General features: G+C 44.5%; 1 protein-coding gene across 1 annotated transcript in view; it reads left to right on the forward strand.

Moving 5' to 3' along the window:
- The window catches only part of LOC121582774 (zinc finger SWIM domain-containing protein 6-like), a 53,949-nt gene extending 35,596 nt beyond the window's left edge, over positions 1-18,353 (forward strand). Inside the window, exons 2-14 of the mRNA XM_045225063.1 lie at positions 4,510-4,866; positions 5,247-5,395; positions 5,729-5,879; positions 11,426-11,596; positions 12,134-12,325; positions 12,463-12,609; positions 12,689-12,835; positions 14,826-15,086; positions 15,526-15,661; positions 16,308-16,465; positions 16,660-16,823; positions 16,920-17,001; positions 17,131-18,353. Of these exons, the coding sequence (XP_045080998.1) occupies positions 4,510-4,866; positions 5,247-5,395; positions 5,729-5,879; positions 11,426-11,596; positions 12,134-12,325; positions 12,463-12,609; positions 12,689-12,835; positions 14,826-15,086; positions 15,526-15,661; positions 16,308-16,465; positions 16,660-16,823; positions 16,920-17,001; positions 17,131-17,993 (2,978 nt within the window). The 3' untranslated portion in view covers positions 17,994-18,353. The remainder of the gene's footprint in view (positions 1-4,509; positions 4,867-5,246; positions 5,396-5,728; positions 5,880-11,425; positions 11,597-12,133; positions 12,326-12,462; positions 12,610-12,688; positions 12,836-14,825; positions 15,087-15,525; positions 15,662-16,307; positions 16,466-16,659; positions 16,824-16,919; positions 17,002-17,130) is intronic.
- Positions 18,354-22,808: the final 4,455 nt, after the last annotated feature.

Raw genomic sequence — 22,808 nt, forward strand, 5'->3', positions numbered from 1 at the left:
AGCCATAAGACTGCTGAACAGTTAATCATTGATCCCCTTTTTATTTGCACTGACTCTCATGCACCAACTCTATGCACACTCACTGGACTCTACCCACACACTCACATACTGCACTGACACTCCAACACACACACACACACACACTACATACGCTCACACACACAATTTTGTATTCTGCATTGTTGGGAAAGGGCTCGTAAGTAAGCATTTCACGGTAAGGTCTACACCTGTTGTATTCGGGTCATGAGACAGATACAATTTTATTTGAAACCTGAACACAGTGGCGGGAACACATGGATTGGTAGAATATATGGATTGGTTGTTTTACTGTTGGGTCATGGTGTGTGGGTGTGTGAGAGTGAGAGAGATGTGACGTAGTATGCAATTTCCGGGGACCACTTTTGGCTCGTGAGTGCTACTTTCAGAACTACTGGCTAAAAGGTATACAAAAGTACCAGAGAATCTCTTTAAATCCTCTCTATATATGGCTATCTAGAGCCTATTGGTCTCCTGTCCTCTCTACATTTTACATTTGTCATTTAGTAGACGCTCTTATCCAGAGCGACTTACAGTTAGTGCATTCATCTTAAGATAGCTAGGTGGGACAACCACATCACATTCATAGTAAGTAAATTTTTCCTCAATAAAGTAGCTATCAGCATAGAGCTAGTAAGGGGAGGGGGGAGTCAAGTGCGAGTGTTAGCATGGCTGTCTAGAGCAGGGATTGGCAACTGTTGGTCCGCGGACCAGTTTTTTGGGGGAGGGGGGACTCAATCAGGGTCTTAACTTACTGTTGAGAGTTAGAATAATAGAATACACAAGGTGCAAGTTCGAAATTTGGTTGTGCATCAGCAGTCACTTAATTAGCCTATGTCAGCAAAAACATAATCGATTGGTAAGTTAGTCTAGCGGCCAGCTATCTAAACTTGTAGTAAGCATGGTTGAATTACCGACGGGTGGGGCCCATTTGATCATCAGTTATCATATTAAAAACTGCAAACATTTGCCTCCACCCTATGGCAGAATGTGTAGAATTACAGGAAATTAACTTTAAAACGTATTTTTGTGTCACAATTGGGGCCGCTAAAATGTTTTGCTCGCTGCTGCAACACAGGGAGCATATTGACTGGCTGCATCACCTCTTGGACTCTACCCACACATACTACACTGACACTTTCACACGTCACATACGCTGCTGCTACTCTGTTTATTAGCTATCCTGATTGCCTAGTCACTGTAAAACTCCTAATGAGGGGGGGGGTATGGATGTGGGCACGCAGACCCACGAGCCACTGCGGCCCCTCATGATGCGTTCCGTTTTTTTGTGGCCCCCACCCACATCAAAGATGTCCATCGCTGGTCTAGAGCCTATTGGTCTCCTGTTCACTCTAGCATGGCCATTTTAGATCCAATTTGTCTTCTGTCCTCTCTAGAGTTAACTGGTCTGAACCCAGGCCAACCAGACATGATTTATGGTGGCCATTTTGAGGGCCTCTCAGTGATGTCCGTATCTCATAAGTCCTGGCTGTCAGTGTGGTTTTCAGAGGCCTGCTGCGTTATCAGCAGGAAAAGACTTCCTCCCTGACATTTTTCTTCATTTTCCATATGTGTGTGCATTGTGCAGCGTTGAATGGGTGTAGGTGTATATGTGGTGGTGATGGTGTGTGTTTGTGAGGAGGTATAGTGGCATAGGTAAGCATTGGGATGTGTTGTGGAAAGGAAATGAGAATGTTTAACTCTTTCATCTCGCTGGCTCTCTCCTGCCTGACTGAAGATGATCAAATCAAATTTTATTGGTCACATACATATATTTAGCAGATGTTATTGCGAGTGTAGCGAAATGCTTGTGTGTAGCGAAATGGTTGTATGTGGTGTGTGTGTGTGTGTGGGCCCTAAAGGGGTGTGTGTGTGTGTGTGTGTGACCAGTGAGTGACCTCTCAGCCAGAGAATGCCATGTTTCATGTTTTTAGAAAATAGAAGACTGGTGCTATCTAGTGGAGAATAGGAAGTGTGTGTGTGTGTGCAGGGCTGTGTGGGGGCCGTGTGTGTGTGTGAAGGCTGAGCTCTATTGCATTAGGAGATCGACACACTAGAGATCAGCAGTTTGACCTTTTCCCCAGAGAGAGAAAGGAGAGACATCTTCAGGGACTGCTCTTTCTCTTCCTCCCCCTCTTGCTGTTATAGTCTGACTAGTAGCTAGCTGGTACATTTACATTTACATTTACGTCATTTAGCAGACGCTCTTATCCAGAGCGACTTACAAATAGGTGCATTCACCTTATAGCCAGTGGGATCACCACTTTACAATGTTTTTTTTGTTTTTTTGGGTTGGGGTTTGGGTTGGGGTAAGGGGGGGTAGAAGGATTACTTTATCCTATCCTAGGTATTCCTTAAAGAGGTGGGGTTTCAAATGTCTCCGGAAGGTGGTGAGTGACTCCGCTGTCCTGGCGTTGTGAGGGAGCTTGTTCCACCATTGGGGTGCCAGAGCAGCGAACAGTTTTGACTGGGCTGAGCGGGAACTATGCTTCCGCAGAGGTAGGGGAGCCAGCAGGCCAGAGGTGGATGAACGCAATGTCCTCGTTTGGGTGTAGGGACTGATCAGAGCCTGAAGGTACGGAGGTGCCGTTCCCCTCACAGCTCCGTAGGCAAGCACCATGGTATTGTAGCAGATGCGAGCAGTTACATATCGGGATACAGTTACATATCGGGATGTTATTTTTGATGATTTTTTAAATGTAATTTCGCAATATCATTTTTGCACTAGTTGGCTGTACCTGCACCAAAACTCCAGTGTTTTTCCATCATAGCTAACTCCATCTTTTAAAATATTTGTTTTCAGCACTTTTATTTCCATGATGACTGATCAAAACATAGAATCGCAATACATATTCATAGATTGCATGTTTCGTCACAATATTGCTTTGGACTGATGCCCAACTGAGAATTCTACTCAATGCGTCGTCAATGAGCGCATCAGTGGCTTGGAAATGCAATGCCATTCAAAAACAGGCAAATAATTAGAAGGAAAACCTTTTGTCATCAGATTGACTTTAGATGCAGTATGACCAAAGATTTGTATAACTAAGATAGACCACAGCCTGTCGTTTCAATTGGAACAAGTTAGTCAGTGGGCAGAGCTAAGCACGAGCTAACGAGATCCTATTGGTGCGTTCTAGCATACATTTTCATATTTCCGTTAGGGAACGCCTACTCTGTGAAGTGCGCGTGTGCAATGACTCAATTCGCCTTTGCACTCCTTCTAAACAACACAAGTTTTTACAACTTTGACAAAGGGTAAAGTCTACAAACCTTTGTCTACTCTGTTCTAAACAGATTTTATTTTTGGAAACAGAAAACGGTATTTAGATCAAATGTTTCATTATTGAGAAATTTGCAGAATGTCGGCCAAAATCCATCTCGTTCCATCTTCTCCCACTGCCGGCCACTGGGCTTTCTCTCACTACCATATTTGGTAGTGTGGAAACGTCAAGCGGATGCTTCACATTTATACGTCCAGTGAAATATCTGTCTCATTGTTCTATCTGTGGTATAACATTAGCTAGTTAGCTAAGATTGAGGGGAGGACACAGAATTTTAGCTAGCTAAAGTTAGCATTGCTAGCTAATGACAACATTGCCATCTGTCTAAAATAAATTAGCCATGATAATTCTGGCAAAGTTGTTTCCTACTAAACATTTGACTGCTTTAGCAATGTCATCGTATTTCCAGGCACTATAGTGTCATTTAGACTAAACAGTCGTTAGCCTTCATCAATAATGACTGGGCTTATCACGACTTTAGGGCACCACTATTGCGTCGCCGGTAGAGCGCAGCTTGGAGAACATTCATAACAATGGCATGACGCGACTGAGTGACGGAGGTGCAACCTATAAATAGAAACGTGAGAATCTCAATACATATCGTATCTGCATCTAAGTATTGTGATAATATAGTATCGTGAGGTCCCTGGCAATTCCCAGCCCTAGTAATCAGTAGTTGTTACTTCTAAACAAAATACATTTTTAGGTGGATTCTTGATGTTTGGTTTACTGTTTGAACAGTCACTGAGATTATATTTGGTTATCAATGCAAAATAGGCTACTTGGATGAATAGCCTATATAGCCTATCGGTCAGATCAAGGAACCAAGCGACAACACTGCCCCCACAGCTGCAGAAGGAATGATACCTCGTGTCTCAATTTCCAGGTAGTAAAAAAGTATTGAATTCTGGAGCATATTACAAGGAGCCGCCCCTTTTGTGATGAAAAACGACATTGCAACACTCCGAATCTTGCGTCTGCGAAGAGCTTGAGTAAGCAATAGGCTAGTGAGCCACACACTAACAGAGATGTTATGACAAGAACATTAATGCCATTGTGCTGTTCAAATATTTAGAACGTGAGTTTCTGTCAAGTACTTTTGTGTAAAAGTATTAGGCTACGTGAATACAATTTGATTCATTGAGTACTTGATTGATTGTCTAATGGTTTGTCTTTTTTCTCCTCGCAGGGTTCCACCTCAGCGGAACGGTAACAGAACCGGCCACAGCGTCGGAACCCGAGCTTGTCTGCAGTGTCAGCGTCAGCTTCGACCGCTGCAAGATCACCGCGGTAACGTGCGGCTGCGGCAACAAGGACATCTTCTACTGTGCCCATGTTGTAGCGCTGGCCTTGTACCGTGTACGGAAGCCCGAGCAGGTCAAACTACACCTGCCCATCTCAGAGACGCTGTTCCAGATGAATAGAGACCAGCTGCAGAAGTTTGTCCAGTACCTGATAACAGTACACCACACGGAGGTGCTGCCCACTGCTCAGAAACTAGCTGATGAGATTCTGTCTACCAACTCTGAGATCAACCAGGTCCACGGTGAGTGGGGTGGGTGATGTGTAGAAGAGAGAAATGTGTGATGAAGAAAAAGTGTGTTTGTGAGTGTGTGTGCCAGGAAATTATTTCCCCCTGTCTGGCTCCAGTAAAGCAGAACACTGGAGAGGGAAACACTTTGATCAAGCCACGTCCATATGAGCGCTCAACAGTAATGTAGGACGTGGGGAAGTGTGTGTGTGATGATACTTTAGACCCACTTTACTTAAGCCGGTATCATTTTGTTCATCTTGTTCAGTTTTTGTTTGAGACATAGAGCCCAGTGCTTTCACTGAATGATTTTCCATTTCTCAACCTAAATGATGAGCACTGTGTGTGTGTCTCAACTAACCTGTGTGTGTGTGTGTGTGTGTGTGTGTGTGTAGGAGCCCCGGACCCCACGGCAGGGGCCAGTGTAGATGATGAGAACTGCTGGCACCTGGATGAGGAGCAGGTCCAGGAGCAGGTGAAACTCTTCCTCTCTCAGGGAGGATACCATGGCTCTGGGAAACAACTCAACCTTCTCTTCAGCAAGGTAACACACACGCACACCAGGATTGGGGTGAATTCGAATTGAAGTCAGTCAATTCAGGAAGTAAAGTAAACTGACATTCCAATTCAGTAATTGAAAAAATGGATTTTTTCCAATGACTTCTCAATAAATGGAAAATTATGTATTTCAAAATGTGTTCCATTTTTAAAATGTGTATTATTCAAATCACTTCCTGAATTGACTGCCTTCAATTTGAATTGACCCCAGCCCTGACACTCACGTACACACACACACACACACACACACACACACACATACACCTTTGATGACCTCTCTCTCCCCCTCCCTCCCTCCCCCTCTCTCTTTCTCCTCTAGGTGAGAGAGATGTTGAAGATGCGTGACTCCAACGGTGCCAGGATGTTAACGCTGATCACAGAACAGTTTATGGGCGACCCTCGCCTGGCACTGTGGAGACAACAGGGAACCACCATGACTGACAAATACAGACAGCTGTGGGATGAGCTAGGTAAGAGACAACACACACAAAGTCACACAAACGTGAGCACGAGGACAGACGTCACTTGGATGGACTAGCCGTTCAAGAGAGAGTGAACATGCACACATATAATGGTCACACAAGTGTTGTTGTGAGCACATGATGACTGTTTGATTTGTGTGTTGGTCAGCTGTGTTAAACCTGTATCTCCCTATACTTTCTGATATGACGGCTGCTTGTATGCTGGTGTGTGTGTCAGGAGTGTATTGCCAGTCTGTTATGTTTTGGGCATTATCTGTAGGGTGTGAGCTGGGTGTTTTGTGAAATATATGCTTTTTACAGCCTAAAATGGATTCGGAGATTGTGAGCTGGGTATTTTCTCTCTCTCTCTCAGAACAGATGAGATGTGGGCTGAAGGCTCAGAGTAGGCCCATCAAAGGAAATTAAGGGTGATGGGGTGAAATGTGAGGGAGTGTGTGTGTGTCAGGAGCTAAATATTGATGAGCCCAATATTGTTTTAATGAATGTGTGTGTTTGATCCTTTGTAGTCTGAGACACTGGTTCTCATCTGGCTTAGGTTGGAGAGGAGAGGGAGAAATATAGGCCAAGCTTTCTCACTGCTGACGCGCGTGTGTGTGTGCGTGTGTAAGCTCACAGGGCCCTACACACACACACTCACTCCATCATCTGCTCACTTGCACATAATATGCACTTACAGTGCAGTCGGAAGGTATTCAGACCCCTTTACTTTTTCCACATTTTGTTACGTTACAGCCTTATTCTGAAATGGATTAAATAGTTTTTTCCCCACATCAATCTACACGCAATACCCCATAATGACAAAGCAAAAACAGGTTTTTAGAACTTTTTGCAAATTTATTAAAACTCAAAAATACATTTGCATAAGTATTCAGACCCTTTACTCAGTACTTTGTTGAAGCACCTTTGGCAGCGATTACAGCCTCAAGTCTTATTCGATATGACGCTACAAGCTTGGCACATGTGTATTTGGTGAGTTTCTCCCATTCTTCTCTGCAGATCCTCTCAAGCTCTGTCAGGTTGGATGGGGAGCGTTGCTGCACATCCTCTCTCCAGAGATGTTCAATCGGGTTCAAGCCCGGGCTCTGGATGGGCCACTCAAGGACATTTAGAGACTTGTCCCTAAGACAACCTGCGTTGTCTTGGCTGTGTGCTTAGGGTTGTTGTCCTGTTGGAAGGTGAACCTTTGCCCCAATCTGAGGTCCTGAGCGCTCTGGAACAGGTTTTTTATTGAACCTTTATTTAACCAGGTAAGCCAGTTGAGAACAAGTTCTCATTTACAACTGCGACCTGGCCAAGATAAAGCAAAGCAGTGCGATAAAAACAACAACACAGAGTTACATATGGGGTAAACAAAACAGAAAGTCAAAAATACAACAGAAAATATATATACAGTGTGTGCGAATGTAGTAAGTTATGGAGGTAAGGCAATAAATAGGCCATAGTGCAAAATAGTTACAATTTTGTATTAACACTGGAATGATAGATGTGCAAAAGAGGATGTGCAAATAGAGATACTGGGGTGCAAATTAGCAAAATAAATAACAATATGGGGATGAGGTAGTTGGGTGGGCTAATTTCAGATGGGCTGTGTACAGGTGCAGTGATCGGTAAGCTGCTCTGACAACTAATGCTTAAAGTTAGTGAGGGAGATAAGAGTCTCCAGATTCAGAGATTTTTGCAGTTCGAACCAGTCATTGGCAGCAGAGAACTGGAAGGAATGGCGGCCAAAGGAGGTGATGGCTTTGGGGATGACCAGTGAGATATACCTGCTGGAGCGCAGACTACGGGTGGGTGTTGCTATGGTGACCAGTGAGCTAAGATAAGACGGGGATTTGCCTAGCAGTGATTTATAGATGACCTGGAGCCAGTGGGTTTGGCGACGAATATGTAGTGAGGGCCAGCCAACAAGAGCGTACAGGTCACAATGGTGGGTAGTATATGGGGCTTTGGTGGCAAAACGGATGGCACTGTGATAGAGTACATCCAATTTGCTGAGTAGAGCGTTGGAGGCTATTTTGTAAATGACATCGCCAAAGTCAAAGATCGGTAGGATAGTCAGTTTTACGAGGGCATGTTTGGCAGCATGAGTGAAGGAGGCTTTGTTGCGAAATAGGAAGCCGATTCTAGATCTAACTTTTGATTGGAGATGCTTAATGTGAGTCTGGAAGGAGAGTTTACAGTCTAACCAGACACCTAGGTATATTCTAAGTCAGACCTGCCGAGAGTAGTGATTCTAGTCGGGCGGGCGGGTGCAAGCAGCGTTCGATTGAAGAGCATGCATTTAGTTTTACTAGTGTTTAAGAGCAGTTGGAGGCTACGGAAGGAGTGTTGTATGGCGTTGAAGCTCGTTTGGAGGTTTGTTAACACAGTGTCCAATGAAGGGCCAGATGTATACAAAATGGTGTCGTCTACGTAGAGGTGGATCCGAGCGTCACCAGCAGCAAGAGCGACATCATTGATATACACAGAGAATAGAGTCAGCCCGAGAATTGAACCCTGTGGCACCCCCATAGAGACTGCCAGAGGTCCAGACAACAGGCCCTCCGATTTGACACATTGAACTCTATCTGAGAAGTAGTTGGTGAACCAGGCGAGGCAGTCATTTGAGAAACCAAGGCTATTTAGTCTGCCAATAAGAATGCGGTGGTTGACAGAGTCGAAAGCCTTGGCCAGGTCGATGAAGACGGCTGCGCAGTACTGTCTTTTATCGATCGCGGTTATAATATCGTTTAGGACCTTGAGCGTGGCTGAGGTGCACCCATGACCAGCTCGGAAACCGGATTGCATAGCGGAGAAGGTACGGTGGAATTCGAAATGGTCGGTGATCTGTTTGTTAACTTGGCTTTCAAATACTTTCGAAAGGCAGGGCAGGATGGATATATGTCTGTAACAGTTTGGATCTAGAGTGTCACCCCCTTTTGAAGAGGGGGATAACCGCGGCAGCTTTCCAATCTCTGGGGATCTCAGATGTTACGAAAAAGGTTTTCATCAAGGATCTCTCTGTACTTTGCTCCGTTCATCTTTCCCTCGATCCTGACTAGTCTCCCAGTCCCTGCAGCTGAAAAACATCCCCATAGCATGATGCTGCCACCACCATGCTTCACTGAAGGTTTCCTTCAGACGTGACGCTTGGCATTCAGGCCAAAGAGTTCAATCTTGGTTTCATCAGACCAGAGAATCTTGTTTCTTATGGTCTGATAGTCCTTTAGGTGCCATTTGGCAAACTCCCAAGCGGGCTGTTATGTGTCTTTTACTGAGGAGTGTCACTATACCATAATGTTCTGATTGGTGGAGTACTGCAGAGATGGTTGTCCTTCTGGAAAATTCTCTCATCTCCACAGAGGATCTCTGGAGCTCTGTCAGAGTGACCATCGGGTTCTTGGTCACCTCCCTGACCAAGGCCCTTTTCCCCTGCTCAGTTTGGTCGGGCGGCCAGCTCTAGGAAGAGTCTTGGTGGTTCCACACTTCTTCCATTTAAGAATGATGGAGGCCACTGTGTTCTTTGGGACATTCAATGCTGCAGAAATGTTTTGGTACCCTTCCCCAGAGCTGTGCCTCGACACAGTCCTGTCTCGGAGCTCTACGGACAATTCCTTCGACCTCATGGCTTGGTTTTTGCTCTGACATGCACTGTCAACTGTGGGACCTTATATAGACAGGTGTGTGCCTTTCCAAATCATGTCCAATCAATTGAATTTACCACAGGTGGACTCCAATCAAGTTGTAGAAACATCTCAAGGATGATCAATGGAAACAGGATGCACCTGAGTAAAATTTCGAGTCTCATAGCTAAGGGTCTGAATATTTATGTAAATAAGGTATTTCTGTTTTTAACGTTTTATACATTTCAAAAATGTCATAATGGGGTATTGTGTGTAGATTGATGAGGGAACATTTTTAATTTAATCCATTTTAGAATAAGGCTGTAACGTAACAAAATGTGGAAAAGGTCAAGGGGTCTGAATACTTTCCGAATGCACTGTACATTTATACTGACACTACACACCCGCACACCCACTCACATACAAGCTGTTGCTACTCTGTTTATCTTATATCCTGATGCCTAGTCTCCTTACCCCTATACATATCTACCTCCATCACTCCAGTATCCCTGGACATTGTAAATATGGTATTGGAACTGACCCTGTATATAGTATGCTTACTTACTTACTTATTGTGTTTTTCATATTTCTTCTCATTTCTCGTCTGTTTTTTCTAGTATTACGTTGTTATTGATTATTGCATTGTTGGGTTTTGAGTTTGCAGACATTAAAACTTAACTTAGCCAGCTAGGAAATGGATACCACTGCTGGTTGTTTATTTGTGTTGAATGTGTTTGTTCTGTATTCCCTCTCTCCTTTCCTCCTTTCCTCTGCTTATCTTTATCCTGTCATAATTAACCACCGCTGTGTGTGTGTGTGTGTGTGTGTGCTGGTGTGACTGTGAACACTGAACAGTACACTGTCCATATTCAGGATAAGCAGGAAAGCGAAACGGCAGCTTTAGGGATTATTCCATGTTATTGTGTAATTGGGGGAGACTCTAGACCCTAGCCTAGTAACCACATCCCATAGAACTTAACTCTAGCCTAGCAACAACATCCAATAGTAACCTACCCTAGCAACAAAATCCCATAACCACAACCCTGTTGTCATGGTAGTTGATTGTTGGAACTATATTATATATCCCTCCATTCTCTTTGTCTGTTTTGGTGGTTGTTTCTCTCTCTTTCTGTTTTAAGGGAAGTTCATCTCTTATTTCTGTATTATTTGAATGCATTTTCATGTTTTGAATGTTTTAGACATTTCCCCTGCTTGCTGGATGCACATCTTCCCTTTGTCTTCTCTCCTTTCTATAATCTCCCCTCCTTGTCGTTTTCTCTTATTTATTAATTATTTCTTTTAATTTTCTTTACTCCCTCCTTTCTCTTCCTAGCTCATCCTGTCTGTTGCTCCCTTCTCCTCTCCCTTACCTCTCTTCTCTCGTCCCTCTGTTGTCCTTGAGGCCGTCCAAACAAAGACAGAGGATAAAGCGACTCCTATCCCCTCCCCCATCCTCCTTCCCTCCTCCCCATCTCATCCCCCTCTCCTCCTCCTCCTGTTCTCTCGCTTCACCTCTCTCTGCCTCCTCCTGTCTCATTCTGTAATCTGTCCCCCTTTTCTTTTCCTTGTTCATTTTCCATCATTTTTCTCTCTTTACCCCTGTTTTTCGCTGCATATTTCCTTTTAATGCCTTCCATCCCCCACTCTCCATCTCTCTCTCCTTCCCTCACTCCCTTCATCCATACCCCATCTCTCTTTCAGCTCAGGCTTCAGGTAATCACAGTGTGTCACTAGAGTATCTGCGTGAGTGTGTGTGCGGCAGGCATGTGTTTATTGAATAGATAACCGTCACAGAGACTGTTGATGCTTCGGAACCTTTTAACTGCATCTATTTTTCCTTTTCTACAGAATCAAATTATGTGATTAAAGGATGAATAACAATAACAGAAACATCCTGTGTGTGTGTGTGTGTGTGTGTGTGTGTGTGTGTAGGTGCCCTGTGGATGTGTATTGTGCTCAACCCCCACTGTAAGTCGGAGCAGAAGTGTGTGTGGCTGAGACAGCTGAGACGGTGGAACAGTGTCGACGTGTGTCCCTGGGAGGATGGAAACCACGGCAACGAACTGCCCAATCTCACACACGCACTGCCGCACGGCAACCCAGGTGAGAAAACACAAAGACACACACACAGCTGACCAACACAGTGCCTCAGGGCGCCCACGCCAAACCAAGTTTGAGCGAGAAAAGCCACTTTTAATCAACGATTTCTCTATTTTCTCTATTTTCTCTCTGTCGATCTCTCTTTTTCTGTTCCTCGATCTTTCTACATGCCTCTCTTTTAATCAACTTTCTCCCTCTCCATGTCTCTGCCCTGCGAGCTGTTCTTATTAGTTTCTGTCTGACTGATGGAATAAGCTCAATAACCCAGGCGGGATCCTCCAGCTATGGCTGCCCTCTGCTCCCCCTGTCCGTGCCTGAGCTAAATTAGAGAAAATACCTTTAAAAAAGTATATCAGGCCTCTGAATAGGAACAGTGCTGTGAATTAGCATTTCATCCAGGTAGCTTTAGGTGGCCGATCAACAAAATGTTTTCTGCTGAAAATTGTCCTCTTCTTTCTCTCCTTTGTTTTTGTTTTTCATCCTTTTCTTTCCACCCTCACCACCTCCCCTCCGTAATCCCTCTTTCTCCCTCTCTCCCAGACTCGTCGTCTCGTCCTCACAGGACAGTGTTTACGAGGGCCATCGAGGCCTGTGACCTGCACTGGCAGGACACACACCTGCAGCGCATCATCACACATGACCTCTACACACACACACACACACACTGTCACCACGACAACCATGGCAGTGCAGGGGCACTGTTCGACGCCCGTGGCTGGCCCCTTTGGCACGGTGAGTGTGTGTGTTTGTGTTGGCAATGACGAATACAAAGGAGGGATAGATTTTTAAGACACGTTTTTAGAATAAATTAATATTTAGTTGAAGTAGCGTTGGAAGTAACAGCCTCCCACCCCCCTTCCCTCTTGCAGAGCACGTCCCTACAGCGTGTGCGAGGGTGGATGCGCTGCGGTCACATGGTTATCCCAGGGAAGCCTTACTATTGGCCATCGCTATCGTCAACACTCTCATACGGCAGCAACAGAAACATCTTGAGCTCTTCCGCAGCCACAAAAAAGGTCAGTTAGGAACAAATTCTATGTCTTAACTGTGTGTAAATGCGGAGTAATAACAGTGTGCGGTCTGTGTCCTCTCCAGAGCTGCTCCATAAAGGCATGACATCTGTCACCAACATGGAGGGCTGGGTGGGACACCCCCTGGACCCTATAGGCACTCTGTTCAGCACCCTACTGGACACGGGTCGGGGAGACGAGGAGGGGCGCAACGCCTTTCTAGACTTCTCAGGTATATGCACGCACACTCACCCTCTCTCTCTCTCTCTCTCGCTCTCTCTCTCGCTCTCCCTTTTCTGCATATTTAATGCATTTCAATGGATCGTTTTTTTCTGCTCATCTTTTATTCATGAGCTGTGATTGGAGGATGGCTGAGGAACAATTAGTGATGTCATCAGTGATGATTGGGTGTGATTGGTTCTGTCAGATGGATACTAACATTCCATGGCCTTGGAAACTGCTCGTCTAGACCAGACAGACTGTGTGTGTGTGTGTGGCAGTGTTAATCCTCCTGGGGTCTTGTCTGTGGGCCCATAGAGACATCATTAAACTGTTAGAATACATGATTACCTCTCCCTAGAGAACACACAGAGAGACAGTAGAGAGACAACATGCTAATAGATCAATACATACATCAATAAAGAAAATAGCACATCCATACATTGATTGTGAAGCCCTAACATACACTACATGACCTAAAGTATGTGGACACCTGCTCGTCGAACATCTCATTCCAAAATCATGGGCATTAATATGGAGTTGGTCCCCCCTTTGCTGCTACAACAGCCTCCACTCTTCTGGGAAGGCTTTCCACTAGATGTTGGAACATTGCTGCGGGGACTTGCTTCCATTCAGCCACAAGAGCATTAGTGAGGTCGGGCACTGATGTTGGGCGATTAGGCCTGGCTCGCAGTCGGCGCTCCAATGAATCCCTAAGGTGTTCAATGGGGTTGAGGTCAGGGCTCTGTGCAGGCCAGTCAAGTTCTTCCACACCGATCTCGACAATCCATTTCTGTATGGACCTCGCTTTGTGCACAGGGGCATTGTCATGCTGAAACAGGAAAGGGCCTTCCCCAAACTGTTGCCACAAAGTTGGAAGCACAGAATCGTCTAGAATGTCATTGTATGCTGTAGCGTTAAGATTTCCCTTCACTGGAACTAAGGGGCCTAACCGAACCATGAAAAACAGCCCCAGACCATTATTCCTCCTCCACCAAACTTTACAGTTGGCACTATGCATTTGGGCAGGTAGAGTTCTCCTGGCATCCGCCAAACCCAGATTAGTCCGTCGGACTGCCAGATGGTGAAGCGTGATTCATCATTCCAGAGAACGCGTTTCCACTGCTCCAGAGTCCAATTGCGGCGAGCTTTACACCACTCCAGCCGATGCTTGGCATTGCACATAGTGATCTTAGGCTTGGAAAACCATTTCATGAAGCTCCCGACGTACAGTTCTTGTGCTGACGTTTCCAGAGGCAGTTTGGAAACTCGGTAGTGAGTGTTGCAACCGAGGACAGATGATTTTTACGCACTACGCGCTTCAGCACTCGATGGTCCCGTTCTGTGAGCTTGTGTGGCCTACCACTTCGCGGCTGAGCCGTTGTTGCTCCTAGACGTTTCCACTTCACAATAACAGCACTTACAGTTGACTGGGGAAGCTCTAGCAGGGCAGACACTTTACGAACTGACATGTTGGAAAGGTGGCATCCTATGACGGTGCCACATTGAAGGTCACTGAGCTCTTCAGTAAGGCCATTCTACTGCCAATGTTTGTCTATGGAGATTGCATGGCGGTGTGCTCGATTTAATACAGCATGGGTATGGCTGAAATAAGCAAATCCACTAATTTGAAGGGATGTCCACATACTTTTGTATATATAGTCTATTTTGAAGGCCTTGGTTGAAATAGCAGTAATTTTGGTCCAGACTGTTTGAGTCAGGTGGGTTAGTGCTGGGGTGGAACTAACGCCTGGACACCCAGTAGCTCTGCATGACCGAATTGAATGTTGTAGTTTCCTGGGGCAGCACAGAGCTATTGTCATGATAATGGAGGTTGAGTGACTTTATTGGTTCTGATACAGAATGTTCCACAGCCTTGCTGTTTCACTCTCTATTAGATTTGGTGACAACATTTCAAAGACATGCTGTTTTTTAAAATATCCCTCCCTCTCTCTTATTTTCTTCCTCTCTCTGTCTCTCTCTCTTTCCCTCTCTCTCTCCAGGCTCTGTGAGTTCAGCCAAAAGGTTGGAGCCCCACCTCTTCCCAGCGCAACGCTTACTGGACGATGGCCAATCGTTCGTAGCACTGGCCGTAGAGACGGCTCTGATTGGCTTAGGGCAACAGAGGATGATGCCCGATGGCCTATACGCCCAGGAGAAGGTGTGTCGCAACGAAGAGCAGCTATTGGCCAAGCTCCAGGAAGTGGAACTGGACGATGCACTTGTCAAGATATTCCGCAAGCAAGCAATCTTCCTGCTAGAGGGTGAGGGGTAGATGCACACAAACACACACACACACAGTCTTGTTTAACTAACTTTGTGGGGACACACAATTGATACCCATTCAAAGTCCTATTTTCCCTAAACCCTAACGCTTACGCTAACCTTAGCCTTAACCCCAAAACCTAACCTTATCCCTAACTCCTAACCTTAAACCTAACCTTGAGCCCCCTAACCCTAATTCTAACTCTAACACTAATTCTAACCTTAACCCTAAACCCCCTATAAATAGCCATTTTCCCTGTTGGTCTAATTTATGTTTGTTTACTATTTTTGTGGGGACTTCTGGTCCAAGTATAGTTAAACATGTCTACACACACATGCGTACATTCTCTCTCTCGCTCTCTCTAATCTCTCTCTCTCTCTAATCTATCTAATCTATATATCTAACATATCTAAGCCTGTATTCTCTGTCTCCTGTAGCTGGACCATACAGTGGTCTAGGAGAGTTGCTCTACAGAGAGAGTGTTCCCATGCATACCTTTGCCAAGTATCTCTTCACCTCCCTACTACCTCACGACACCGAACTGGCATACAAAATTGCACTGAGAGCCATGAGGTAAGTACTCAACACATACACACACAAACATATCTTCCACAACTTATTTTTTTGCACTTCAGTAAAGAGTTTCTGCCCAGAAAGAACTTCAGGTAAGTTCAGTTAAAAAAGGAGCTCAGCCTCCTTTGAGTGTCAAATTATGTATGTGTGTGTGTGAGGCGTGGAGGCAGGAAGCTATCCTGTGTGCAGTTTAATCATAAAGCTGCCTTTCGCTGGAATCCTTGTTAAATAATTAAACAGCATTGAAAATTAGTTTTGGAGAGTGTTTGAATAATAAATATACAGTAATAAATATATAAATATATATTTTATGGCATTGGGTTTCATTGGGTTTCTATCTGACTGCTGAGAGGCTGAAACCTTTGGAACTTTATTTCATTCTGCCCAAATTAAACTCCTTTGATTTTTATTATATTGAAATCTTTATTTAAAAAACTCAGTCTTCAACCAGCCTCAGATATACTGGCATTAAAACGCTTTATTTCTAAATCATTTTGACTCATCTCCGCTTAACAGAAGTACTGAATCTTGGAGAGACACAGTAGGATTTCTATAAGTCTTAGAAGATATCTTAAAGGCCCATACATCCTTATTAAAGTAATAAATAAAGAGTAACCATCAGTATATTAAATGTGTGTGTTTTTAGGTTACCGGTCCTGGAATCCATGGCTCCATCAGGTGATCTGTCCAGACCTCACCATATAGTGTCAATGGTCCCTAACCGCTACCCTCGCTGGTTCACTCTGTCTCATATAGAGTCACAACAATGTGAACTGGCCTCCACCATGCTCACGGCAGCCAAAGGTAAACACACATGCACGTACTGAATGTACGAGCATACACACTACAAACGCATACACACATACGCTCAAACAATAATGTTTCTGATCTTTTTTGCAAATAGGTTGTTTTAAATGGGAGTTTTAAATGGGAGTTTTAAATGGGGTTTTAAATGGGAGTTTTAAATGGGGGTTTTGTGTGTGTTTTTGTCTTCTCAGGTGACGGGCGTAAGTTAGAAACAGTGTTGGAGTCTATCCAGAAGAACATCCACTCCTCGTCTCATATCTTCAAACTGGCTCAGGACGCCTTCAAGATCGCTACTCTGATGGACAGTCTACCAGACATCACACTGCTCAAGGTCTCACTGGAGCTGGGCCTTCAGGTAACAGACACACACACAGTAAACAGATACACACACCGATGCACTTACACACACACACACCTCCCTAACCTCTACCTGCTCCTCTCTCCTCTGAAGGTGATGAGAATGACTCTGTCCACGTTGAACTGGAGGAGGAGAGAGATGGTACGGTGGCTGGTCACCTGTGCCACAGAAGTTGGTGAGTTACTCCTCTAATGATGTTTTGCATAATGTGTGTGTGGTGTATGAGGGATGTACTGTATGTGTGTGTGTAGAATATATATTTCCATGAACTAACCACCCTCTCCTCTGCTCTCCCCTGCTGTAGGTGTGTATGCGTTGGACAGCATCATGCAGAGTTGGTTCACCCTGTTCACCCCGACCGAGGCCACCAGTATCGTGGCCACCACCGTCATGTCCAACACCACCATCGTCCGGCTGCACCTGGACTGTCACCAACAGGAGAACCTGGCCTCCTCCGCCCGAACCCTGGCCCTGCAGTGTGCCATGAAGGACCCCCAGAACTGTGCACTCTCCGCCCTCACCCTCTGCGAGAAGGACCACATCGCCTTCGAGACGGCCTACCAGATCGTGTTGGACGCGGCCGTCACGGGGATGAGCTACACACAGCTGTTTACGATAGCCAGGTACATGGAGCACAGAGGATATCCCATGAGGGCGTACAAGTTAGCCACGCTAGCCATGGCCCACCTTAACCTCAGCTACAACCAGGATACCCACCCGGCTATCAACGACGTGCTGTGGGCCTGTGCTCTGAGCCACTCTCTGGGGAAGAATGAGCTGACTGCCGTCATCCCCCTGGTGGTGAAGAGTGTGAAGTGTGCAACGGTGCTGTCAGACATTTTGAGACGGTGCACGTTGACCACGCCGGGCATGGTGGCACTGCACAGCCGCAGGAACTCTGGAAAGCTGATGTCGCTGGACAAGGCTCCGCTCAGGCAGCTGCTGGACGCCACCATCGGGGCCTACATCAACACCACGCACTCTCGCCTCACACACATCAGCCCACGCCACTACAGCGAGTTCATAGAGTTCCTCAGTAAGGCCAGAGAGACATTCCTCATGGCCCACGACGGACACATCCAGTTCACCCAGTTCATAGACAACCTTAAACAGATCTACAAGGGCAAGAAGAAACTCATGATGCTCGTACGGGAGAGGTTCGGTTGACGAAAGACTAAACTTAAAAACGATTGTGATTGGTCGATGGATCTATTGAGATGGAGACCGATCACGCCCCCGTTTACTTGATTCTGCCTTTGTATCCTTTTTAACTTAAAAAGTGACGGAAAAATGGAAAACGGAACGAAAAAACAGAAAACAAGAAAAACAAAACAACTAAAAACAAACAATAAAAAGGCCACATCGGTATTAATGTGTATAGACCCTATTTAGTTCACAAACAAACAAAAAAATAACATTGTCGTGTGTGTGTGTCCCTTTTATATGTATGAAGGAGAGTGTGAAAGAGAGAGAGAGAGAGAGAGAGAGAACTAAAGAGAAAAATAAAATCTTTTGGTTTACACTGAGTATATGTTGTCCAGTGGCGAGATGTCCACATAGCACTCCTGTTCCCCTTCTGTTAAACGCTCACAGAGACAACGAGACAAACGCGGCTTAAAACCAAACGGAGCAAATCCATCAGACGTGACAAGTACCTCGTACGGACCCAGCTTTACTCCCCCCTTGTCCTCACCCCTCCCTCCCCACTCAGTGTAGTCAGTAGTGTGTTAACAGTAAAAGAACAACACAAACAAACAGTTCAGTTCACATTTCTTGTTTTTCCTTTTATTTCCTGTTTTTGTTTCTTGAGTAACAGTGATCACCAACTCCAGTCTGACTGTCTGCCATGGCTTTGCAGTGTTGTTCACCCTGATGCTTTACACACACACACACACTAAACAAGCACACAAACACAGAAACACACACACTAAACAAGCACACAAACACAGAAACACACACACACTCAGAAACTCACGTAGTTGCAGAAACACTGTAAACACACACACACACACTCGCAGAAAACACACACTTATACTGTCATAGTGCTTGCGCTTGTGGAAACTTAGCAACTGTCAACATACATTCTCAGGGATTTCTCTAAAAAAAAGCAAAGGAAAATGAAAAAAGAGAGAATGGGATCATTTTATTGTGCTGTGTATATATGATAGTATATGTCTGAATATTGAAAAAAATGTATACGTTAACTAATTTATAAAATAATATTCTATGTAATGCAAAATACTTGAAGCTGCAGTACCTTGGTTTTTATAACAAAAACATATCAGAAGGACTTTTAAAATGTGTCGCCTTGCGTTGCATCATCAGGGGCCAGGACAAAGGTCAAAGGTTAGGGGTCATCTCAGTTGGACTGTTAGCTGGGTGACCCCGCAGAGACAGACAGACTGACACCCACTGGACTGCTTGACAGGAACTGGCTGTTTGCAAAACAGGACATGGATGTTGTATTTTGTATGGACAAGCAAAATATATGTATCCAGTTGTACACACAGTTTAATTGGGCACCATAGAAGAAGAGGAGAGAGAGGCTTTCCAGGAGCCAGATCAGTGAGCCTTAGCATTACAGATGTAGAACAAAGGCCCAGTGCCTATGAAGCCGTCAAATGTAGGTCTGACAAAACCCCTGACTCTTTACTAATAATCAGCATAGAAATTTGACCTGACCACGCCTCATGTCTCCTTCCGCAGTGATCAAGTTACAAAAAAGAAGCTCCATTATATGCACAACAACCAACCAACAACATGTACATGCCTCCACAACCAACCAACAACATGTACAACATGCCTCTTCTGCTGACTCCCTTACTTTGTGAAGGACAGAAAGTTGCTATGGTAGGTCTTGACTGTTCCAATTTTTTTTTACACTTTTTTATGTTTCTCTTTTTTAAATGTTTTTTTCTCTGTAGAATTCCTCAACGAGAACAGCCTTCTTTCTTGCCTTGTCTTAACGCTTTAAAACAACCAAACGGGAGTTCTGACTACCAAACTTCGTTCATTAAAATGAAAAAGCCAACCAACTTTGGTTACAACTTTTAGTGTCTTTAATTTTTAGCTGAATGGTTTTGTGTTGAGTGCTTTAAAAAGCCCTTCTCCTCTGTTTGTTTTTTGGTGCAGAAACGTTGTCTAGTGTCTCTTGTCCCCTCCTCCCCTAGAGGTTTGTCCATAGTTCCTTTGTCCAGAGACAAATATAATTCATATTCCATTTTATTTATTATGATAGGTAAACGATTGTACTTCTTCAACAGTGTCAGCATTGCTCATGAAGTTGAAATTCAGATTTGATACACCGATATCAATTTATTTATGTAACTAAATCACTGTTTTATAAACTTGTTAATGATTCAACTTTTCTGTTTTAATTAAAATTAGTTTTTTGAGAGGAGACCTTGTGTGGTGTTTGTTTTTTCTAGTTCTGATATTTTACACTGTGTCATCAGTTGAAAAATGAGAAACATTAGGTTTGGGTTTTCCTTTTTTTTTATCCAAGAATGTAAGTGAGTGAAACCCTGGAACACTTCTGGAAAATGATGAATCCACTGAGAGTAGTAGTAGAAAGGAAGTCCAGGTTCTTTCCTGCTCGTTTGTTTCCTAGAAACAGTCTTAAAGTAGATGTGTTTGGTGTATTTGGGCGGTATTCCAAGTGTTCTGTTCTTTATCACTCCTGGTATTCCGAGATGTTTCTAATACTCAGAGTCGATATTCAGGTCATAAGAAGGAATTCCCCTCGACCACACCCACAAATTGGGGAAAACTGACATTATTTTTCATTGACCCCCATTATAAAAGAGCCAACTTCATCGTCAATGTTTAGTTATACAAAAATATGCCAAAAAGCTGCTGTGTTGTTCAATGTACATCAGAATCTACGGTTCACAATGCTCCCACATAGGGAAATAGAGTCTGCAATAAGAGCCCTGTGGCTTTGTGTGTGGGAAACATTTCATCACAGGTAATACATATTACTTGTTTTAGTGTAGTCCGTTTGTAACTCCACTCACTACTTGCAGCTGTATAGTCCGTTTGTTTGTGTCGTTGGTCTTGGCTAGCTTAATGTTTCGGTCAGTAGCTAGCTAGCACTCACTCATTCACGTGGCTGCTAGCACTGTTATGAAAAGGGGCATGAGGGAAGCCTCACAATGTTATGTTTTTCAAAGTATTGAGAATGCTCGGGAGCAGGCAATGTTTAAAAGTAATCTTTAAACATGTACTTTTCTTAAATGTAGTTTTGTAACTGACTGAAACAAGCAGACAACAAGAAAATGGTGTTTAAAAAAGGTCAAGTTGTTGCTGTGAGCCAATGGGGTAACTTAGGTAGCCACAGGTTGTTTTCCCCACAGGCGGCGGGGCTGCGACATTCTATCTAAAACCGACCGGGACTGTAGAGGGATGTTAACGTTACAGTCCAGATTATTTTGTGGAATTCAAAAGCAGTATTTCCCCTAGATCTTTTTTTTGTTTGTTTTTTACAGGTGGACGCAAAGTTCCCCTTTAGTTTCCTTGGTTAGATAGCGATAGGAAGTGGGGTATTCCTTCCTCTTCCTGTCTTTTATCGTCAATGGCAACCAGGGGGACTGTAGATTGGACAGGAAGTTGAAACCACAGAGGGAGGGGGGTGGAGGAACAGGAACAGCCCCCGATGCTTCCAAACATTATTGTTGACAATGTTTTGACCCCCCGCCCCGATAGCCGTTCCATAACAAGTCAATCAGCACTGTTTGGATTTACTACCTGTGAAGTGTTTTTAACAGAACAGACCGCAGTAAATCCCCAAGCTAACAATGAACCATACTAAACAGGAACCAGGTAAAATGGTTGGAGTTGAGGGGTTGAGATTAAGCCTATATATATCTGCCTTCATATGTATTTGGGAAAGCAAGATAAGACTGAGCACTCTTGAACAGGGAGCTAAAGGTCTGCACCTAGTCAGGACCAGAGTCAGGGCTGAGCTGTCCCCTGTCAGGACCCTAATATGCACTATTATATAGATTTATTCCAAGAGATAGTGTTCCCTGAAGTCTATTTGGGGTTGTGACTTGTGCACTGCATGATCGCCCCAACACTCAGCTTCTAGAAGAATGTTAGAGAAACTGAGACTGGGTGTTCTCATGCCAACATCTGAGCATTGCCTGTACACACACACACACACTCTCTCCTCTCTCGCATGCACACACATACACACCTTGAATGGTACAGTATCTCCTATATAAATAGCCAGGCAGTGGGGAGTTTCTGTAACCCCATCAGTGTATCTGGCTCCAAAGATAAACTGGATCACACAGCTGGGACACACACACACAAAAACATCCAGGATGAACCAGACCACGATCCTGTTCTCATTCCCAGATTCCCAGTCCATATGGGACGGAATGTTCTCTCTACTTCTCTCTCTCCAGTCTGTCTTTCTTTCTCTCTCTCCCTCTCTGTCTCCTCTCTTTCTCTCTCATTTTCTCTCTTTTTCTATCTCTCTCTTCTTGTTCTCTCTCCAGATTTATGTTCTCTCATTACCTCTGGAAGAACAAACTGTTACTGCCTCGACCAGAGAGAAGTCTGTGTTTTATAGCTGGGGTAATATCACCACACACCTCTCAGTACTGAGAACTAATCTGTTTCTCAATCTATTTCTGGGGGATCCTGAGGGAGCCCACATTTTTGTTCCAGCCCAGCACTAACTCATCTCATCCAATTGGTTCATATCCTGTGTTTGCCGTCACACCCATCAATCACTCCCCATCCTGTCTCTCATAGTGATGTCTCCTTCCTGCTCCAGAAACAGCTGGTCAGGGAGGAGAGAGGAGCTTAGATCAGTCTGTCAAGGGACAACTTTATCCTACACCTTTACCACACCAAAGAGACTGTCCAGACGCCAGAGGAAAGAGACTCGGTATACATTTCAGTCTAACGGCCACAGCACTGGTGGATGTCTGCATTCCACTTCCTATCTTATAAAAGTCCTGTGTTGATAGA

This window comes from Coregonus clupeaformis, chromosome 15 (genome assembly GCF_020615455.1).
Source record: "Coregonus clupeaformis isolate EN_2021a chromosome 15, ASM2061545v1, whole genome shotgun sequence".
Lineage (NCBI taxonomy): Eukaryota > Metazoa > Chordata > Actinopteri > Salmoniformes > Salmonidae > Coregonus > Coregonus clupeaformis.